Source organism: Panthera tigris, chromosome C1 (assembly GCF_018350195.1).
Source record: "Panthera tigris isolate Pti1 chromosome C1, P.tigris_Pti1_mat1.1, whole genome shotgun sequence".
Lineage (NCBI taxonomy): Eukaryota > Metazoa > Chordata > Mammalia > Carnivora > Felidae > Panthera > Panthera tigris.
In genome coordinates, this window is record NC_056667.1 from 209012962 (window position 1) to 209036871 (window position 23910).

At 40.4% G+C, this 23910-nt stretch overlaps 1 protein-coding gene across 1 annotated transcript in view; it reads right to left on the reverse strand.

Moving 5' to 3' along the window:
* LOC102966740 (SPHK1 interactor, AKAP domain containing) overlaps positions 1-23910 on the reverse strand; it is a 160401-nt gene that overhangs the window by 15675 nt on the left and 120816 nt on the right. The window contains exons 6-7 of the mRNA XM_042995545.1: positions 17165-17420; positions 12302-16070 (exon numbers count right to left, since the gene is read on the reverse strand). Coding sequence (XP_042851479.1) covers positions 12302-16070; positions 17165-17420 — 4025 coding nt within the window. The remainder of the gene's footprint in view (positions 1-12301; positions 16071-17164; positions 17421-23910) is intronic.

A 23910-nucleotide genomic window follows, 5' to 3' on the forward strand; every position in this document is an offset into this window, starting at 1 on the left:
AAACCTAATAGCACAGGAGACAAGGACACCAACAGACTGCAGGCAAAAAGCAAGAGTGTATCTCTCAGGTGATAAGGAGGAATACAGCTGGTGTCATGGATATGGAATGCTTTTCTAGGCCATTGCACGCTGACTGTAGACAATACTGGCTGTTGCCAGCACACTGGGAATTACCACGGGGCGGACAATTACCTTGCCAAGGTTGTACCCTCCCTCAGCGAACATCCAAACAACCAGCTGATACAATGACACAAAAGGCCTCTCGTTGTCTCCCCTGGCACCAGAGAGACGGATCCTTCCACCTGCGGCATTTCCCGCAGGACGTGCTGAAGCGTCCGTTGCAAACACATTTGGGGGCATCTTCTCTCTGTACAATCTTACCTTTCCTACCTCCCCTAGGTGTATGCACACCTATCTCTGGAGGGCACTCCCTAACAGATCATCTGCCCGAAACTCCCCCTCTTAAGGTCTGTTCCCAGGAGATGCAACCCAAGACACTTCGTCCCTTTCATTCAAAACAGTATCCTGGGCCGCAGAAAAGCCTAGGTAGTTCTCTTCAATCTCAGGATTCGTACCATTATCCTTTCTCCAAAAATGGATGCATTTGAATTTCTTAAAAAAGAGTTCTGGTATAGAGAGTAGGATTTCAAAATATAAATTCTGGGGTTTAATTAAAAATCTCCTTAGCTGATGTGTGAACTTGTGACCTAGAAAATGTCACAAAAGTGCTGGATCCTTGCCTCTAAGATTCCTCCCCACAGCCTTCTGGATAGGTACAGCCTTAAGGTGTGGCTCTTTCTCGCATGCTGTGCTACTCACGGTTGCTGCAAAAAGGTTTTCCTTTCTAACATGTCGAGATTTTTCCAAACTGAACAGGGAGAAAGTGAGACAGTGGCTGCACCCAAAAGACATTTGATGAATTTAATTAAATTCAAATGAAAGAAAAGTCTATTGAAGCTAACTATTCCCCAAAAAGGGGAGTAAATAAGCCAAGTACTGAGCACAAAGCAGACGCTTCTAAAACCATCTGTTTGCTCATTTAACATGAAACTTCCGAAACTAACTGTTTACTAAGTTAGGACCTTGCATTATTAGAAGAATTCATTCCAGGATATTTCTTACTAAAGCAGAAGCTAAATCTCAGTGATTGACATTGAACATTCCAGGTTAAAAATGAGTCTGTCAGCATATTTTATTTTATCTAATTTCATGCTCTATTTACAGTAAATCTTATATTCTGTGTCACATAACTGGGAAGTCGAAATGAGTAATGATTATCTAAAACACCGGTTTTCATTTTCTTTTGAGAGGAATATACAGCTTGGCTCATTTATTTGTGAATAATGCACAGATGTGTTATGCAGATGTATGTATATGGCCTTTCCCCCACTTCTGATTTTATATTCACACATAGAGCTTTAGAGGACCGGTTGTAATATGCTATCAAATTCAACTGTAGAATTTCTGAGTTAGCAAGAACCTCAGAAATCATCGAGCTGAATGTTCCTCCAGCTTAATTTACTAGTGAACTGGGGCGCCTGGGTTGCTCAGTCGGTTAAGCGTCCGACTTCGGCTCAGGTCATGATCTCACCGCTTGTGAGTTCGAGCCCCGCGTCGGGCTCTGTGCTAACTGCTCAGAGCCTGGAGCCTGCTTCTGATTCTGTGTCTCCCTCTCTCTCTGACCCTCCCCCGTTCATGCTCTGTCTCTCTCTGTCTCAAAAATAAATAAACGTTAAAAAAAAATTTTTTTTTAAAAATAATAAAAAATATTTACTAGTGAACTACTGTCATACCTGATTGTACCATCGTGCACGAATTTTGCCACGCCTGCATTCCCCCCTGTATTATATTAATAATAAAAATTGTAAGCAACCAGTTTATGTAATCTAAAATGTTTATTTTAAACCTAAATGTTTATTTTAAAAAGAAATTTTGAGTCATCACTGTAAATAGAAAATAGAAATCACTTGCCATAGGTAGAAGGTAACAATAAGCATGGAACTACATTTACAAGCTCTCTTTCCAATGGGTCATGTCATTGTTTAGTTATAAAAAGTTCATTGAAGGGGGAAATCATGACAATTAAGCATCTACATTTTAAATATTTCATTTTAACTTTAAAGCATAAAAATGTCCTTAGTCACCAATCTTTAAACCAATGGATAATTTAGAAGTGTGTTGATAATTTCCAAATATTTGGGGGGGATTTCCTAGATTTATTTTTTTGTTATTGATTTTATTTAATTTCACTGTGATCACAGAACATACCCTGTAATATTCAAAACAGTATACTGGCTGCAGAAAAGTCTATGTAGTTCTTCCATTTTAAAACAATTTATTAAGACTTTAAAAAAATTTTTTAACATTTATTTTTGAGAGACAGAGAGAGACAAAGCATGAGCGGCGGAAGGGCAGAGAGAGAGGGAGACAGAGAATCTGAAGCAGGTTCCAGGCTCTGAGCTGTCAGCACAGTCCCTGATATGAGGCTTGAACTCATGAACTATGAGATCATGACCTGAGCCGAAGTCGGACACCTAACCGACAGAGCCACTCAGGTGTCCCTAGGAGTTATTTTGTGGCTTCCTGGTCCACTCAGGTTAATGTTTCAAGTACACTTGGAAAAAAAAAGTGTATTCTCAGAACAGATGAACATAAGGGAAGGGAAGAAAAAATAATATAAAAACAGGGAGGGGGACAAAACAGAAGAGACTCTTAAATATGGAGAACAAACAGAAGGTTCCTGGAGGAGTTGTGGGAGGGGGGATGGGCTAAATGGGTAAGGGGCATTAAGGAATCTACTCCTGAAATCATTGTTGCACTACATGCTAACTCATTTGGATGTAAATTAAAAACCAAAAAGTGTATTCTGCTGTTGTTGGAGTGTTTAATAAGTGTTAATTAGGTCAACTTGATAGAGAAGGTTGTTCAAATCTTGAATATCGTTATCGATTGTATGTCTACTATTGTATCAGTTCCTGAGAGAAGGGTGTGAGATTTCCAATCCTGATTGTAGATTTGCCTATTTCACCCTCCAGCTCTATCAGATTTTGTTTCATGTAGTTTGCATTTTTGTTATTTAGGTGATTACATATTTATAATTACCATCTTCTTGATGGATTGGGCTCTCTATCATTATAAAATATCCTTCTTTATCCCTGATAAAATTTCTTGTCCTGAAGTCTACCCAGTCTGCTATTAATATGCCTACTTCATATTTCTTATATTTCTTTTCTCATTCTTTTACTTATTACCTATTTATGTCTTTATGTTTGAAATACATTTCTTACAGACAGTTATAGTAGGGTTTCACTTTTATATTCAGTCTGAGGAAATGTCTTTTTAATGGAAGTATTTAGACCATTGAGAATTAATGCAATTATCAATATGACTGGGCTTATTTTATTTTTTTAACGTTTATTCATTTTTGAGAGACAGAGAGAAATAGAGTGTGAGTGGGGGGAGAGACAGAGAGAGAGGGAGACAGAGAATCTGAAGCAGGCTCCAGGCTCTGAGCTGTCAGCACAGAGCCTGACGCGGGGCTTGAACTCACAAACTGCGAGACCATGACCTGAGCCAAAGTCGGACACTCAACCGACTGAGCCACCCAGGTGCCCCTGACTAGGTTTAAATATATCATCTTGATCACTGTTTTCTATTACTCTCATCTGTACTTTGTTTCTCTTCTCCTCTTCTCCTGCATTTCTCTGGGATTAACTGAACACTTTTTAGCATTCCATTTTATCTCCACTATTAGTTTATTAACATAGCTCTTTGTTTTATGTTTTTAGTAGTTATTCCAAGGTTTACAGTACCCATCCAATTTATCACAGTCTAACTTCAGATTACATTACACAAAGTCACACAGAACGGAAGATTCTTAGGAAAGTATATTTCCATTTCCCCCTCCCACCCTTTGTGTCATAACCGACATATATTTTAGTTCTACATGTCATAAAATATTTTTTTCATGATAAGTAATTATATTTTAAAGAAACTTTAAAGTAGAAAAGGTGTTTTATATTTACCTACCTACTTCATATTTGTGTAGTCCAAGTTTCCATCAGTATCGTTTTTCTTAAGCCTAATGACTTCCATTAGCATTTCCTTTTGTATAGATCTCCTAGCACATGTTCTCTAAGATTTTGCTTGCATAAAAAGTTACTCTTTAGCCCTTATTCTAAAAAAAAAGGCTTTATTTTTTCAGAGAAGCTTTGGGCTCACAGTAAAACTAAGTGGAGAGAACAGAGAGTTCCCATGTGCCCAGCCCCTGCACACCACAGCCTTCTCCACTATCAACATCTTGCACCAGAATGATACATTTGTTACGATCAATGACCCTATATTGACGCATCATTATCACCCCAAATCCATAGCTTACGTGGGTTCACTTCCATGTTGTACACTTTATGGGTTTGGACAAATGTATAATGACATGTATCCACTGTTATAGTATCACACAGAATGGTTTTATTGTTCTAAAAACCCTCTGGATTCCATCTTGTCATCCCTTCTTCCCTCCTAACATCTGGCAACCACTGAGCTTTTTACTGCCTTTTCCCAGAATGTCGGAGGGTTGGGAATCATACAGTACGTGTAGCCTTTTAGATTGGCTTCTTTCACTTAATATGCATTTAAGTTTCCTCCATGTTTTCTCATGGCTTCATAGCTCATTTATTTTTTGTGCTGAATAAACCTTCCATTGTCTGGATGTACCAGAACTTATTGATCCATTAACCTGCTAAAGGAAATCCTGGTTGTTTCCAAGTTTTGTCAATTATAAGTAAAGCTGCTGTAAAATCTTATGTGCGGGTGTTTGTGTAGACATAAATTTTCAACTCCTTTTGGTGAATACCAAGGGGCATGACTGTGGGATCATATGGTAAGTGTATGCTCATTTTTGTAAGAAGCTCCCAAAGTGTCTTTGAAAGTCGTTGTGCCATTTTTGCATTCCTACCAGAAATAAATACGAAGTCTTGTTGTTCTACATCTTTCTCAGCATTTTGTGTTGCTTGAGACACAAACAACACATTGGTTGTTTTCATTTGACATTTGCCTAATAACATATGATATTAAGTATCTTTGCATATGCTTATTTGCCTTCTGTATGTCTTCTTTGATAAGGCGTCTGTTGAAGTCTTTTGGCCACTTTCAAAATCGACTCGTTTGCTTTCTTATTATTGAGTTTTATATATTTTGGATAACAGTCCTTTATCAGGTATGTCTTTGGGAATATTTTATCGCAGTGTTCAGCTTGTCTTCTGGTCCTCTTGACAAGCACCTTTCACACAGCCAACGTTTTTAATTTTAATGAAGTCCAGTTTATCACTTAGTTTTTTCATGAATCACGTCTTTGATATTCTATCTAAAAAGTCGTTGCCAAACCCGAAGCCACCTAAATGTTCTCCTATGTCATCGTCTCGGAGTTTCATAGTTTTATTAAGTTTTACATTTAGATCCATGGTCCATTTTGGGTTAATTTTTGTGAAGGGTGTAAGTTTTGTTTCTAGACTCTTTTTTGGCAGGTGAGTATTGAGTTGAAAAGACTCTACTTTTCACACTGTTTTGCATTTGATCCTTTACCAAAATCAGTTAACTATATTTGTGTGTATCTATTTCTGGCATTTCTATTCTGTTCCATTGATCCATTTGTTTATTCTCTTGCCAATGTTTCACTGTGTTGATAACCGCAGCTTCATAGTAAGTCTTGAAGCCAGGTGATGGCAGCCTGACTTTGTTCTTCTTCTTAAATATTGTCTTGACTGTTCTGGGTATTTTGCCTGTCTGTATGTACTTTGGAATCATTTTCTTGATATCCACAAAATGATGAGCTGGGATTCTGAATGGGGTTACATTAAATTTATAAATCAAGTTAGGAAGAACTGATATCTTGACAATATTGAGTCTTCTTATCCATGGATAGCCTTTATTTTTTGTGAGGTGAAGAACACTAAGGTGGCAGTTTTTTTTCCTTCTGCACAGGAAAGATGTCATTCTTCATCTTTTAGATTTCCTTTTTTCTGATGAGAAACCTGCAATTTTTGTGTTCCTCAGTATGTAAGTTGTTTTTCCCTCTGAACTACTTTTAGGACTATTTCTTTGTCATTGGTTTCTAATAATTTGGTCATGATGTGCTTGATGTGGGTTTTTGTTTATCCTGCTTAAGATTCACTGTACTTCTTGATTTGTGAATTTATAATTTTCACCCAATTATAGATTCACGTGTACCTTTAAATATTGGAACATGTTTGTAATAGTTATTTAAAGTCCTTGTCTGTTAATCCCGTTACCTCTGTAGTTCCTGGATATATTTATGTTGACTGATTATCCTATGGGTTATGGGTGACATTTTTCTGTTTCTTTGTATGTGAAACATTTTTTTTTTTTAAATTGGATCTTATGCTGTAAATTTATGCTGTCGAGTGCTGGATTTTGTTGTATTTCTCTGAAGAGCAGTAAACCCATTCTAGGTTAAATTAGTTTTAGTTCAGTTTGACATTTTCAATGTTGAGTTACAAGTTTTATTAGAACAAGTTTAGATTAGCTTTTATTTTTTAGGGGTAAGTTAGCCTTAATTCTATAGCGTGATACTTTTGGGGGTCTCTGCTAAATGCTGCATGTGTTTAACATGGGTTCTCTACTCTGCTGGTTGGAAATAAACTTCTCCAAGTCCCATGTGAACTTGTGGGATTCTTCAGCTCACAGGTCTTTGGCTTCATGGGGTTTCACATACACATGCAGGGTTTAGCATTCACCAACAGGCTCAAGGGGATCCCTCTACAGACTTCTGGAATTCTTTCTCTGTGTGGCATCCTCTAATCTCTGACTCCTTAACTGAGAGTGCCTTCTGAGCTCTGTTCAGGCTGTCCTCTGCACTATTGCCTAAAAAGGGAATCTAGGCAGAAATTTGGGGCAATTACTGGGGTCACGATGTTTCCTTCCCTACTTTCAAAGTGCTGTTGATTGTACGATGTCTAGCAACAGTTGCTTCATATATTTTGCCCATTTTTCTAGTTTACAGAAGCAGGGTAAATTTAGCTTTAGTTACTCCATTGTGGGTGGAAACGAAAGTTGTTTTACACTTACTTTTACTGTAGTTCTCTCTGCAAGTATGCCATTGAAGTCTTTATTCCAATGACCTTATTTTTTAAGTAATTATTTTTCATAACAAAGGCTATAATTTCAGTAATTATATTTGTCTTCCTTTAGTATTTGACTAATTTTCAAGTCTACTTCATCTATTTTAATTGTAGTTTATGCTTTCTCTTGGTTTATATACCTCTTTAAATATTTAAGGTATATTTATTTTATAGTCTCTATCTAATAATTCTAATATCTGAAATCCTTATTAGAATTAATGCTACTATTTGATGTTTGTACTAGGTCTTGTTTACAGCGCTTTGATTCCTTGTGTATCTTGTAATCTGAGTTTTTGAATGCTTATTTAATGGGGCTTTATCTATTGAAGTCCTTTGAGACTTGGCCTAAAATACCCAGGGATTTATTGTTTCTTCCACCAAGGTCTCATCATGTTATTAACCTGAGATTGCTTTAAGGTAATTTATCAACTTAGGGTTTTCTTTTTTTCTTTCTTTCTTTTTAGAAGTTTGTTATATCATATTTATTTATTTAAATTTTATTTTTTATTTTTTTAAATTTACATCCAAATTAGTTAGCATATAGTGCAACAATGATTTCAGGAATAGATTCCTTAGTGCCCCTTACCCATTTATCCCATCCCCCCTCCACAACCCCTCCCATAACCCTCAGTTTGTTCTCCATATTTATGAGTCTCTTCTGTTTTGTCCCCTTCCCTGTTTTTATATTATTTTTGTTTCCTTTCCCTTATGTTTGGGAGGATGCGGAGAAAGAGGATCTCTTTTGCATTGTTGGTGGGAATGCAAGCTGGTGCAGCCACTCTGGAAGACAGTATGGAGGTTCCTCAAAAAACAAAAAATAGAACTACCCTACGACCCAGCAATTGCACTACTAGGCATTTATCCGAGGGATACAGGTGTGCTGTTTCGAAGGGACACCCACACCCCCATGTTTATAGCAGCACTATCACCAATAGCAAAGTATGGAAAGAGCCCAAATGTCCATCGATGGATGAATGGAGAAAGAAGATGTGATATATATATATATATATATATATATATATATACACACACACACACACACACACACACACACACACACACAATGGAGTATTACTCTGCAATCAAAAAGAATGAAATCTTGCCATTTGCAACTTAGGGTTTTCTGAACCAGAGATAGTGTAAATTAGAACCTCAAATATGCATTAGGGAATCTGTGGTTATACATTCTTAGGGGATTTTTCCCCTTTCTACCTAGAGCCCTAACCCTAAAAGATACATCTTCTTCTTAACTCATTTTCTGGTGAGTGAACTTTTTTCCTAAGTTTGTACTTTCTTTTCTGAGGACATAACCCTTCTGGATATGAAGGTTGGTGTCATTTCTAAGTCTGCATCATTCATGGACCCACAGTATTATTTCCTGGTTTTCTCTAGCTTTTAGGAAATGAACTGGTAGATTAGGGAGACTAGTAAGAGCAAGCACAGACCTAACTTTAGTCTATGACTTTTGTTTCCAAATCCTTTCATTTTCTGCCTCTGAGATTGTCATCATTATTGGTAACACTGTTAAGGTCAGCCCTGTATTCAAAAGGATATTTATCATATTTAATCTAGGACTTTAAGGTGGTCTGTGGGAGGATTTTTTTTAGACTAGCTAGAACACCAGTGCTGCTTGAAATGCAAATGCACATCTTCCCCTTCAATTCTTCGCATGGTTGGCTCCGTCTTCCCCTAGGTCTCATCCAAATGCCCACATTCTATCTTAAGTAACCACTTCACCCAACCAGATGCTCTCTGTCACATTACTCTCTTTATTTTTCTCTCATAACACGCCGTAATGATCTTTTGCCAAACGGTTCTTTCCATGCATGTTTTCTGTCTCTCCCACTGGTGTGTAGGACCCATGATAGCAGCTACTAAATCTCCACTTTCTACTGTGTGTTTCGCTCCAAGGGCAGCGTGTGCCACAGAATGTGCATGTACATGCTTGGTGGATGAATAACTGTTTTCTTGAAGCCAACGTAAATAAAAACACAACACAAAACATATTCCTGAAAACATCAGATTATGCCAACGAAGGCAACATGTGAAGGCTCGGGATTCTTAGCTTGGTGTTTCTGCCTTGTGATCCCAAATTATCGAAAAGTTAGATCTTTGCTCTTCAATAACCTTAGAGGAGGAAGCTGAATTAAGAAGACATCGCTGCTCACCAGTATGATACCATTTTCCCAGAAATCAAGAATCGGGCTGTCCCAAATTATTTACTTTCTTTATGACTGAAGGACTATTCAGGTATCTGGACAAATGTGACAGCTTCAAACCCAGCAAGTATTTTCATTTGGACATGGCTTCCATAATGAATTCCGAAACTGTTACTCTGTTTTTCAAATAAAAAAGTAAGAAAGTGAATTTCATTTCAGTGTGTTGAGCCTTTGTAACATTTTTAGCAGAGTTATGAAAATGTCCTTCAGAAAGTAGCCTAAAAACATTTTTAGGACATGACACCTCGCCATGACCAGACAGAATCAAGTGTTGTGTCACGTCCTTCGCTCTGTGTGTAGGTAGGAACTCTTTCACAGGGAGTTCAGTTCTCTATTTTGACATATCAAATCCCCTAATAACAACCCTGAGCTTAGAAAATGTGATCCAAATAGAACGAATTTCCCCCCTTGTAAATCATAGTAATTCCGTTTTAACAAAAAGTTCACACTGTTCACAACAGGTTTCTCGTGGGAAAAAAAAAAATCTCTTGAAATAAAGGCAATCATACACCCTAACCCTGAACAACAACAACCATAAAGGGAACGTTTATTGAGTACTTCTAATGGGTTAGGCACTGAGTTAAGAGCTTTATTCCTATAGCTTACTCACCTAACCTGCCGTAGAGAGATTAGGGAACTTGCTCAAAGTGACACTGTTACCAGGTTAGTCAGTAGAGTTCATGTTCTATAACAATTCTTCATATTGCTTCACAAAGAAAAATATATTCGACGTCCTTATGTTTTGGAAGCAGATTCAGCTCTTGAATTTCTAAGGATGATGGCTCTACAGTTTCATTTCTTTTGTTCTTGGAAAACCAAATCAGAAATCCATACCATGAGTTGAGAGAATATGTGCTTGAGTCATTATATGGAATCCAAACCTAAATCAGTTGGAGGCCTTATTCATACATACTTCCCAAACAGTTTGAAAGTCCCCAGGTTGTACCTCTTTTAAGCTTAAGGTTCGTGACCTTTCACTCAACAATGTATAATGAATGTTACTTAACTTCATTGACAATCACTATTTGGTTTGAGCCTGAAACCATGCATCTTGTTGAACTACTAGTTCACAAATATTTCCTCACTAGGTAACTTTCTTCAGCTAAAAATCGCAGCTGGTTTATGACGATGGCGAAGAAGATTCAAAGTCAGACACGTCGAAGCTAAAATAAGACTTTTCCATGTTCGTACATCTCACCTTAAGGGAATTCTAAAGAATTACACATTGGCCCTTTTGTTTCTTCAACTCTTTGATCTAAAGTGAGGTAGGGTACTCCTACAAGACTTGGTAAGTATTGTCTAGAGCTGGAGAATTACTGATATCTATGAACTTGTTTTGGTCCACTTGGTCTGTATTTCATTTCGCTTAACTTACACTCTTTTGCTTGTGGGTTTTCATGCTTTCCTTCTCTTGAATTCTCCTAGGATTTTATTCAATAGGAAAGTTAAGTTCTCAGCACTAAGAGGCTAAGAAGGAAATAGGTGCACCTTGACCACCATCACCTACACCTTGTAATGATGCCATAATCATAGGGGGTCCCAGCACCTGAAGACGGATCCCTTCTGCTTCCCTGGTGGGGGGAAAAATATTAGGGATTTTCCAGAGCAGCTGAAATTTGATGAAAGCTGTGTTCAACTTGTTTATTGCACCTAAACATTTTAAAATACCGGGCTCTTTGTACAACAGGCATAGGTCTCTGAAAAGACGTAGGCTATTTCTCTAACTTACATTTCCCAAGGCTACTCAGCTTAATTTGTTTTTTTTTTTCTGTCTTATTTAACTTTAGAGACAAAAAACATTTTAAAATGGAGCAACGGTATTAAATACATAAGTCATGGAGATGAAAACTACAGCATAGGGATTATTGTCAATAATAGTGTAATTGTGACGTATGGTGACAGAGGGTGACCACACTTGTGGCGAACACTGAGTAATGTGTAGCTGAACTGTGTTGCATACCTGAAATTAATATAATATTGTAGGTCAACTTCAATAATAATTTGTTTAAATGATACAATGGTCCCATATTCAAGAATAGTTATGATTTTTCTACAAACCTGGGAATTGTAAGAGGATTGACTCTTCCTTAAGCACTTGGAAAGAAATAATTCTTTTGTCTCAAATTCAAAATGCATTGCCACTTACATTACAATCTTCTAGAAAAGAACTACTGAAATAACAAAACTCCAATGTTGCCTTGCACTTAAACTGCCATGATTATACCATGCATCTAAAGGTCCAGTATTTGTGGGACAAGGTGTCCTTGCAAAGATCTTTAGAACAAAACAAAATAGAGAAACTTGAAAGGAGAGACGGTAGAGAAAAATGATACCAAAATGTTTAATGTCAGATTCTAATATTAAAACGTATTTAAATTTAACTTTTTTCAAGTGGATAAGTTGACATAACTTTCTTTTTTGTTTGAAAATTTTTATGACTGAATTTTAAAAGGTAACAGTATGGGAGATTAATTTTAATGTGGAAAACGAAACATTCATTCTCCTATTATATAGATGAATTCAATTTGTTTTTGAAGTTTAAAAAAAATTACTTCCAGGGTCGCCTGCGTGGCTCAGTCGGTTAAGCGTCCGACTTCGGCTCAGGTCACGATCTCACAGCTGGTCAGTTTAAGCCCCGTGTCAGGCTCTGTGCTGACAGCTCAGAGCCTGGAGCTTGCTTCCAGTTCTGTGTCTCCCTCTCTCTGCTCGTCGCCCACTCAGAGTCTCTCTCTCTCTCTCTCTCTCAGAACTAAACAAACATTAAAAATATTTTTTTAATTACTCCCAAATTTCTATTATAAGTGCATATTAAGCCAGAGAGGTCACTTATTGTCTCAGAATTCAGTTCCTGCATCAATAAAGTCCCTCCGATTTAGACTAAATACTAAGGGAGATGCAAAGTCCAGTCCCGTGCACCCTATCTAGTCTAAGAGGTCATTCACTCACCTGGGGTTTTGGCAGGCACTCTCAGCAGTGTCTCCACCCCTCGCCACATGGGGGACTTTTCCATCTTGCAAATGCTCCTCTGCTTCCTCTAGGGGGCTGCTTTTGGAAGAGAAGTGTTCAGGTTCTCCAACACACTCTTCTCTCTGATCTGTTTCAATTTGAATTAAAGGTACATCCCTGGCACACAGGGACCACCTGGTGTGGCTTACAGGGACAGACCCATGGCATGAAGACGTTTCCTTTTTAGAATCTAAACCGTTGTGGTTTGTAAGAGGAAAAGCTTTGCTCTGAGCTGACACTGGGGGATGCTTGCTTTCGGTAATGGAGTCTTTCCTCGGGTTATCGACGGACTCCTGCGCCAGAAGAGCGGGCCCACTTTGCGCCCTGCTCGAAGATGATCTGTTTGCACATCTCTCCGTTTGCCTGGGAGAGCCACCGGGAACAGGCTCAGCTGCCTCAGCATCATCCGCTATAATTTTGTTCTTTCGCATGAGGGCCTTGATGGAGTTTGCCCACGTCTCGTGAATTAACATGTTGGTGATCTGGTCGGTTCCACCTCTCCGATACAAGCAAGAGTCAGATTTGCAGAGACCGGATGAGGAAGTGCTACTGACCGGATGTACACTTAGGAAATCTTGCTGGCTGTTTTGAGTAAAGCCATCTAAGGAGCTGGCTTTGATGGGCGCGTTCACCGTCAGCCTGGCACCCAGGGGTCTGCTATCTGGCATGGATGACTGTCTGTAACACAAGGGGGATCGCAGAGAAGGTGACAGTAGGCCAACTGTCCAATCCTGGCTGCTTCGTCTGGAGGACGTGCTGTCCTTGTTTTCTCTTTCGATGTCCCTCAGCATGTACCTGTAGAATTCCTCTGTTATGCTCTCGGTGCTGGACTGCTTAGAGGGACAGCTTGGCCTCACGCTGAGGTGCTCATTTTTACGGCACGCCTGTTGCACGGCTGAGTTCAGGATGCTGCTGGCATTCTTGCCTGCGTAGTAATCCAGCAATAACTCAAACCCTCTTCCTTCATTTTCCATCTGGTTCACCATGAACCTGGAAAACTCCTCAGTGATGCTCTCGCAGCTGGACTGCTTGGAGACAGAGCTGGCCCTGCTAACTGGCTGACTTAGGGTACTCATGAAACCCAGGCTATTTACGTAGGCCCTGGCATTGGAGTCCTCCTCTGGAATGCTTTCACAGCTGGAAGCCTGCAGCCGGTTCCACCTGTCTCCACTGAGTAACCGGTTCCGGGGATAGCTCTGGGCTTGCCAGACGCCGTCCACCACGGAGAACTCTGTTAGGTTCATGATCTTGGCTGCCACTTCGTCTGCAAAAACACTGACCGAATCCGGGATGTCCTCAAGGTTCACGGACTCGTCCACCACCCTGTTCATCAGCTTCTCTTTAAGCTCCGGGTGCTCATCCGTTTTCCTCTTGATCTCGCTGAGCCGTGGTGGTTTGTGCTTCCTCACTGTGGCCCCGCTGGTCTGGCTTTCCTTCTTCCTCTTCAAGGATCGGCAGGATACGTTCGGGGTAACCAGAAACTCATTCCCTCTTTTCCATGCACAAAACCAGGGTTGTTTTCCATTGGAGTTGTCAAGGCAAATTGCTGCGATTTCGGTTGCCATGGAGACAATCATCTCTGCTAATTCTTCCGCAAAGTCTGTAATGCAGTATAGGTCTGCATGTTTTGCCTGTAGTGTGGATTGAGCAGGAAGGGGGAAGTCATTCCCTAACAAAGACAGGTTAACTTGAATTTCACTGTTCAGACGTGAGGTATGATTATACTTCTCCTGGGCGTTTATACTGACACTGTCCTTGGCATCCTGGGAACCTCTGCTGTACTTGCCCACTGTCAGCGTCCTCTCTCTCTCTGAAGAGGCTCTGAACTCATTCTCATTGTAACTGGGTGTCTGATGAGGCTTGTCTGGATCTTCTCCCACTGTTCCTTTTAGATCTATTTCCTTGGGGGGTGTTTTAGCAGGTGAAGAATCTGGCCCCCTGGGACTACAGGGCAATTCAGATTGCAGCGTGGGATTCTTGAAGAGGCCTGGCTTTGCTGGGCCCCTCCTATCTTGCTTCAGATAAATGTCATCTAGAAGATCATTGGTAACAAGGCTGGTACTCTGCGGATTGCCACCAAGTGGCTGGCCGCTGGAATGTTCGGTGGCTCTTGTCCACGCTAGACTAGCAGCCTGATCAGGTGGCTGGCAGCTTAAGTCCGTTTCCCTCCATCTGATGGTCTCATTAGCAAGGACAGTGGGCCATTCACCAAGCTGTACAAAATGCCTCATCTTCTTGAATGTGAAGCATATCACACTGAAGAGCAGTTGGTTTGTACTTTCCATCAAGGTCTCAAGAGTCTCAGATGAATGTCTGCTAACATTGGGATCAATTGTTCTGTTTCTCTGGAGAGCTTCATCAATGGAATGCTCCAGAATAACATTGGAGAGGGTCTGTGCCAGCTCATTCCTGAGGACGTTTTCTGAGCACAGGGTCTGAGGCTTTGAAGTCGTTTCTAGGATTCTCCTGCTCACTGATTCCATGAGGTCTCCAATGCTGCTGTGGGGGTCGGGCCTTGTTAAAACCAGCGCAGCCTCCTGGAGTAATACCTGTGCGATGGCCTCGCTTCCCAGCTCCATGCTGCTCCCTGTCGCCAAACCGCAGAGTGGGGGGACTGCTGCATGAGCCTCAGCTGCACACGAGAGGCCACGTGGAGCCTTCGCCTCTTCCGATTCCCCGAGGCCACAAACAGCAATGGCGCTCGCCACCTGGGTCATGCCACACAAGGCAGATGGAAAGGAGTATTCGCTGACAGAAGGTTCCTTGAGGACTTGGGATATTTGACTTTGCAGGCGGTCACTGCCTCCCAGTGGACGGGGTGAAACCAAAGATTCTTGCTCCATTTTAAGTCTCTCCGTGGCCTGTGGACTGGAAATAGTTCCAATCACAGTGGCCGCGCAAGCTAACGCAACTTCCAGAGCGCTCTGAGGGTGTCTGCCGGAGTTCTCTCCAGAGAGGACCCCTGAGGTTTCAACAGAGACTTCCATCTCAGGCCACGAGGAGATGCCTGCCTCAGGGGTAGCATCGCTGCCATCTGGACTCTGAACGATGACGATTTTGGGGAGCTCATTCCATGACCGCGGGACCACCATCCCTTTTGTGGAACAGCCACTGGGTAGCAGAGCGCTTCCTACAGAAACACCGACTGCAGATTCCTGGGGTGGCGTGGGCTGCGACTGAGATAACCGAATAAACGCATCCTGTAGCACGGATTCTGCTAAATTTGTGGCGTACTCCCCGGCGGTGACTTCTCCATCTTGGTGGGGAGGAACAGAGTTTGTGCCGTCTTCAGGGTCCCCTGGGTCTAAGCTGCTGCCATGCTCCGTGAGGGTACCGTGCACGGAAGGCCCACCTTTCTTAACCATCCCAGGGAAATGAACATCCCCTGGAATATATGGTGCCTGTGACTTTTCCACATGCCCTTTATAACTTTCTGAGTAACAGTAATTTCTGGCTGGCTTCTCATTCTGCACAGCTTTGCCTGTCCACTCTGATGGCTCGGCTGATGAATCGAAGCTCTGTAAAATGGTGCCTTCTACTTTTTCCAGAGTTTCTTCTGCTTTAATCAATGTGGTATGAGATCTGCTAATGCATTTGTCTTCCGAAGGATAAAGCAACTTTTTCTTGTTGTCATTCCATTCCTCCTGAGTGACTTCCTTTGGTTTTTTACTTTCCAAAACATGAGCGGAGGCATTTATATTTTCATAACCTGGTGAAGACAAAACGAGGGCCCACTATTACTTTTTGGATGGCAGGATCTCATGAGTCCAAAATAACAACCACTTTCTAAAAACGCCTTAAAGCATCAGTTTCCCCCTTGCCTTCCGCCCCCCCAAAACAACATTTAGAGTGTTCCTTCAAGACAAATGAATCTGCAAAGGTTTCTGAGTTTAGGTATGGAACCCCGCTCAACAAAATGGCTCTTAACGTGGGATATGAATGTAAGCGCTAGCGTGGGAGAAGAAGGCAGTGGGGAGACAAGTGCTGGTCACCTTTCTCCACCGGAAAAGTACCCCAAGCAGTTGCATTTTAGAGCTTCTCAGTGCATAGAGAAGGAGGAGGAAGGATGTCTACAGCAACCTCCATAGCAAGCCTTGTTGCAAACATCCGCTCTCAAGTTTGAGTAGGGCTTGTCCCAGAGAGTGTCAAGAGCATCTGGGGCATCCCTTCTTCGGTAGCTAAGGGTGGGGAAGAGGAACACCTTGTTGACTGGACTGTATTGATCAGCCAATCAAAACCATGAATAAATGAGTGCTAAGTACTCTCCCGGGTTACTTCCTTCTGTCCTTCCCACAATTACAGGCAAGTATCATAAATATATGTAGCTAGATAGAGTGACTATAACAGTGTTAGAGGCACTACTGCCCTCCCAAGTAATGGATAAAGAAACTGGGGCTCCAGAGGACTAGGTAATCAGCTCAGGCTTCACAGCCTCAAAGAGGCGGTGCTAGGATTCAGGCCAGTTTATGTGGGCTCAACTTTAATAGGTAGCTTTATGGAAGTCTTCGGGAAGATAACTTTCCTCCCTGTGATAGTCTTTGTCTCCTGGCGGGTGGGAGGATGTCCTCAGCGTCCCCAAGGCATCTTCAGGAAGACGGAGTCACCCAACCATTAGATCTGAGTGCCTTAGTCAGCATCCTCACTAGTGTTCCCTTATCCTCTCCTTCCCTCCCTAGACTCAGTAAGTGATGATGGCGATGTGTCCGCCAAACTGACGTGGCCTGAAACTCTCCTGGAATGGCGCTCATTTTCCCAGGGTGACTAATTTCAGGATGCGCCTGTGTTTTCTCGGGAACTTCTCACCATTCCTGTATTCTTCCCCCTCAGTTTCCTCCTCCAGGTGCTCCGATGCGGTGAGAAAGTCTTCTTCAATTGAAGACAGGGAACAGTTTGTGTCATCTTCCACCTTCAGGATGTTTGTTTCCAGCTGGAGCTGCCGTTCCTGCACCAGTTCCAGACCGATCAAAAATTTGTTGATTTCAAAGATGATGCAATTGGTACTGTTTGCCCTGTTCCCTCTCGCACACTGGACCAAGCAGATATCTGGCAGCCAAGGACACTGAAAGTAGAGAGAAAAAAATGCATTTATTGAAAGACAAAATAAAAAAAAGACCATTGCTTCTGACCTTTCTTCTTCTACTTATCTTCCTTGTTATAAAGAGTGGGGGACATTTAAAATACTTGGCCTATCTTCTGGGCTGAGATTGACGAATTGCTTGAAAAAAAATTCAAGTGATATTTGGGAACACAGGGTACCTAGGAGAAAGTCTGACTTAGGGGAAAATAGACCAGCTGTATCACATATTTTTGCTCTCTCCTGTCAAAGCAAAAATTGCACTGGGCAAAGTTAAACAGGTTAAGGAAGACTTTCTTCAGAGCTCTTAAAATAGGAAAAGAAGGGCCAGAACTGAGTTGGACCCCAACTGCACTGAAACAAGAGGCAATAGAGTTTTTAAGAGCTGGTGTCGGAGGCCCGCAGGCCATCTGTGCTTGCTAACTGGCTTTATCCAAAGGAAAAGTAAGTGTACTTGTATCTGCATGGCAGGAGGTAGTTTTGCAAATTGGAGGAAGGATCCTACTGACGTTAGGCTCCCATCCTTCCACCGAGAAAGGGACACTATCCTGTTTGATGATCTTATTTCAGAGACGGTCCCCCGGTCTTTGAAAAGGACACTCCTGGGTTGTAAACAGGCATGAGACTTTTCAAAATGATTTCCATCTCAAAGGGACAGAGAAATAATTCATAACGAGTTTTCTAAAGTGAATGTTCTAAGAAAAGGGCAGTCGGTGCCTATCAGGAAGAAGCCTGTCTGAAGTCTGGTCAAGCTGAGGGGAATGTTAAGACCGTCTTGGGCACCCTTCTTGATTAAACTGAGTCCCAGTTTCTCAGGCCGGTGTCTTTTTCTGCCTTGGTGATGTTCTAGCCATTATCTACAGTTAGAATTTATAATGTGTATGGCTCATCTGAAGAGGCAGACACAGTGAGATATGAGGCAACCCATTGGAAGTGCACTAGTTATCTCTAAAAGGCCAGCATGTGAGGAAAACAGTGAGAAGGAGGCCCAAATCATTGGAGGGTGTCCCAGTGAGACCTGTTAATTTTGTTCTCTTCTAGCGTTGCAGACCATGTCCCTATTCGCCACTACACATTTTCACTACTCATATTGTTGTTCATTAGAAGAGGAATAAAAGTTTCAATTGCTTGTGCGCAGGTTACTAGTAAATTGCAAACATACGTTGTGCATCAGGATTTTTGTTTTTTTAAAAGGAACAATGTGTTCATTTATAGTAATTTTCAACAGAAAGTTCTTTGAATGGAAACAAGAGTTAGTGGGCAGGAGGAAGCTAAATAAATTTATATCACAGTGGAATCTGAAATGTTTGGGGGAAATATTTTATGTCCAAATGTTTGTCTTACAAAAAGGATCATTTAAATCATGTGCTTTCTAGGATCAGAGTTAATTTTGTCATTTTGGAATTCTTGAATGTGGATATATGCGTGTGTGAGGGGTAAGTGTGTGCACACACAGAGAAATACATGTATACCGACATCCATATTGTATTTCTGAAAGTAGTATATATTTTTCAGTCTTTTTGGTTGAATATTATAATTAGAGTAATTCTAGAACAGGTGATTGCAAAATGAAAAATCCAACCATTCTCCAAGGGGTCCAGGAGGCTCAGAAATGGAATTGATCTATGTGCTTATGCAGTTAGGTCTGTTTTTCAAAGAAGGGAGGTCATAACCTTATTTTTTTTTTTTAGAGTTTATTTGCTTTGAGAGAGAGAGAGAGAGAGAGAGAGAGAGAGAGGAGAAGGGGCAGAGAGAGAGGGAGAGAGAATTCCAAGCAGAGTCTGCACTGTCATTTCAGAGCCTGATGCAGGGCTTGATCTAATGAACTGTGAGATCATGACCTGAGCCCAAATCAAGAGCCAGACGCTTAACTGACTGAGCCACCCAGGTGCGCTCTGACCTTACTTTTCAAAGTGTGGGTTGTATGTAGGCCAGCAGCCTTGGCGTGGTTTGGCAGCTTATTAGATGTGTATAATCTCAGAACCTACCTCGGAGGTACTAAATCAGAATCTGCATTTTCCAGAACTCTTTTGGTGATTCCTACATGCCTTAACATTTGAGAAGTAATGGTCTGTAGCTTTTATGGAAGTCACAAAGGGTCTGAGATCCCTCGCAATAATGAGGAACAATTGTTGTAGAGTAATGGTAGCTGGCGTGATTAATTTTATTTCCACTGAATTCAGACATAATACACTAACTTGAAATTTATAACATACTTTTTGGGTGTGTATTACATGCAAGGTATGCTGGTAGGTACAAACATGAATTAGATAATTCCCCAGGGGGGTGGGACACAATATATTACCGGTGGATAAGGCATGAATAAAAATAATTATTAAGTGGAACCAAATGAAGTTCTTTGTAGGTAAAAATGGCTGCGTATTGGCCATTTCATATCATTCAGATTAAATACATATGACATAAGGTTTTATATATTGTTGCAGGAACCAAAAGAGATATTAACGAACAGTTAAATAACACCTCAAAACAAATGTAGAGAAAGAGTTGTATTAAAAGTGCAATGTTCCATGGCTATTGCATTCCTAGAAAGAAAACATATTTTCTTAACAAGCTTCTTGAAAGTAAATAAACATCCCGAGAGTCTTAGGGAAATGAAGACCAAACACTATAACCTGCAAAATAATGGCAGGTATTATTATATAATTTTTATTGTAGTCTATTAAGTGTTTTGAATATCGTGTTACCTTCAATGCAAACAATATTTCTGTGAGGCTGGTGATGCCTTTGCTCTTTTATAGAGGAGAAATCAGGCACAGAAAGACTTACTGGTCCTTTCAAGTCTACACCAATATAAAGTGGAAAGCCAGCACTGCAATCCAGATCTGTTGGATTCCTGTGTCCTTTCCAATTCTCCCCATGACTTCCTGGCCCAGTTGGCAAAACTCCAGTATTAACCAAAACCGTGCAATTTGGAAAGAAGGGTGGTTTGCACCTGGACCTCCTCAAACGCACACATGCTCAGTAAAATTATGTGTTCATCTCATAGAAAGGTCGGCCACGGGAGTAGATCTTATTATTGTACATAATAAGCATCTCAGAAACATTTTCTTCTGTAGGAAAATAATTGCTTTTACTTGTACTTTCCACTTAGTATTTTACTTGACCATGGGCATGACGATTTTCTTTAAGATATTTTAGAGTCTTATCCTAAGGATGGCCTGAGAAAGGAAAATGTACCTGTTGTGGCAATTTCTTATTTGTTGCTGGCTGGTATGTATTCATTAGTCTTTTGAGACACAGGTACATGGACAGTTGTGCAATGTGTTTATATACATTTAATTATATCCAAAAGAAATAACATCTGAGATAATGCCAGACTAAGTAAGTTGCTCTTTGAGAGCAAGATGTCCGACTCATTTACCACTGTATCCTTAACCCCCTGTGCTTTGCACTTTTCCAGGTGCATAGTAAATATTTGTTGAATGAATGAATAAAGTAGATGATAAATATTTTCTCACATTTTTTCCAGTTGTACAATTGTAAAATAACGTAGCAATATAAAAAAGCATGTGAGTCATTTGCTGAGCTGGAAAGACGAAGACATTGAACAATCATTTCGTAATCATCTATGAGAAAATAACAAAACTCCTCAGGAGGCAGAAAAGGCACTCTGTACACCATCCCTTGCAGCAATATTACACTTCTCTTCCCCAAAGGAGAATGGATGATTACTCCTGGTGTATATAGTACTCCACCCTGGTACCTTATTTTGCTTTAAATGAAATTTTCTTTCTACTTCACCTTCCTTCAACTTTTTGGACATGGAGAGAAAATACAATTTGCATTTGAATAGTCCTTCCCAAGGTACCTTCATGTTATTTTATGAAAATCACTGTGACTAGTCTCTGAGAATGGAGAAAAGGTATTTTTTTAAATCTCCATGTTATAGAATAGGAAATTACAGTTGAAAGAAGTGAGGTAATTTGTTATCTGCACCACTGAACATCTTGGGCATTGTAATTTCCAGGGTCAAAGGTGCCAAGTAGCTCGTTTATTGCCTTCTTCACAGGGTCAGTGGGAACAATAGCTATGCCCTTGGGAATGCCCTTAGATTCCCCCCATTAACCCAGCTCATGCTGCCTCTGCCAATATCTCCATGTTTACTTAGGAATCAACAGGTAACTGAATTTCTTGAGGCGAGGCAGCCAAATTGAGACAATCCCTAAAGAATTAGGTACCGGCTATGGTTGGCTAAGATCGGATTCATTATTGATATGCTGCCCCAACATTGCTAATTTATTAAAACACATGGATTGTGGTATCTGAAAAAACGATGTAGGCCTTTGGGAGATGGCAGAAGGGTGAAGTGATATATAGGAAGTGATGAGGACTTTTAGAAGAGGGAAGTAGGAAACATTTAAGAGTGTTATAGCTCACAGGCAATTCTTGACGACTCCTAGGAACAAATATGCAGATTTTTAAGCATGCTTTTGATGGATGATATTTAATAAGTCCTGATAATTTAACTTTCCCTAACCCCAATTAGTATCTGTGTTGTTTTTGTGACCCAACATCACTCAATCTTCTTCTGGTTCTCATAGCCTGTGAGGCATCGTTTTCTGGCTCACCCATAATGCCAGTGATTTCCATGGAGTTAATTCACCTAAACCCTCTGAGGTGATCACGTGACCCAGCCTGGCCAATCTGAACACTGCAATCCTCAGGCCATAGTGAGTGGTTGAGCGATAGGCACGTGACACATGAGAGCCAATAGAACACAATTAGACTTTTACTGTTAGCCACCTGGGGGAGACATTCACTCTTGCTCAACTTGAACCCAAAGGGAATGGTCTTCTTATGGGAAAAGATTGATAAACATTAAAGAGAGAGAAAGCCGGAAAGAGGTCACAAGGGGAAATTCATGTCCTGATGGCACTGTTCAAGTCCCTATAATAATCTACCACTAGTTTTTTTCTTTTTAAATGTTTTATTTATTTTTAAGACAGAGAGAGACAGAGCATGACTGGGGATGGGGCAGAGAAAGACGGAGACACAGCAACTGAAGCAGGTTCCAGGCTCTGAGCTGTCAGCACAGAGCCCGACACGGGGCTTGAACTCACGAACTGTGAGATCACGACCTGAGCCGAAGCTGGACACTCAACCAACTGAGCCACCCAGGCGCCCCATCTACCCACTAGTTTTTTAGCTACATTCTTTTCATGCATGAGCCTATTTTCTGTCATGTTTAATTAGAAATCCTAACAGGCTTGGTACAGAAATACTTTTAAAACTCAGTTTTGGAAATTACTTTTGGTCATCATAGTTTTGTCCGATATAAAGAGAAGGCACTTAGGGCCATTTCTGTTTTCTCTTTCCAGATGATTAATTTTCTCACTAAGAATATAAATTATGAGATAGATGGAGAAGTTTGGTTCTAGTCTTAATTACCAAATTGTAATAGGCTGTGTGCAGATTTTTATGAAGCATCCGGGGTAGATGCTAGAAATAGTGGGTACATTTCCGAGTTTTTTGGTATTTCAAAGGACTGAAGAATAAAAGAGTATCTTAAAATTTTCCAGCAAAACTAAAACCCAAGAAAGAACAACTCGGAGGAAAGCAAATGTTCATCATTTTAATCCGTAGTGGTGTTATGTGTCACTATCAGCATATCTTATTTGGGAAAAATCAACAATCTTCAATATGATGTGCCTTTAGAAATCATTACATATATATATGTGTGTATATATATATATATATATACACACATATACACATATATATATACACGTATATATACACGTATATATACACATATATATACACGTATATATACGTGTATATATATACATATACATGTATATATATATACACACACATATATACATACGTGTGTATATATATATTTGTAAATTGAACAATTTATAATTTAAAAAATTTGTCTTCAAGTAAAGAATGTTATAATGATTTCTCTAATAATAACGAACATCAGTACACTGAATGAGAAAAATAGCATCTTAATTCCTGCTTTATTTTTAGTAACATTCATTTCCTCTAGGAATTTTACTCTTTACGTCTAGGAAACGCACATTCCACCCACGGGGCTGCAATCCTGTATTTATTATCATGACTCATTTGGTATATCCTAAGAAATAAATAACATCCAGAAAGAAGAAATACTGGGATGCTGGGACCATATAGTATGAATTAGAATTTTCGTATCATATGTGAAACAGAAGATGAATCTATTTTTTTAAATGTTTCTTTTGAGAGACAGTGAGAGCATGAGTGAAGGAGGGGCAGAGAGAGAGAGAGATGAAGAGAGAGAATCTCCGTCTCCCAACTGTGAGATCGTGACCTGAGCCACAATCAAAAGCCGAACGCTTAACTGACTGAGCCACCCAGGCGCCCCAAGATGAGTCTATTTTTGACTATCTAATGGATTTGTAGAAAACCAAGCTAAGCTGTCAATTCCCAGCATGTCTGCTCTAGTTTAAGTACAACTTGACAACATGAA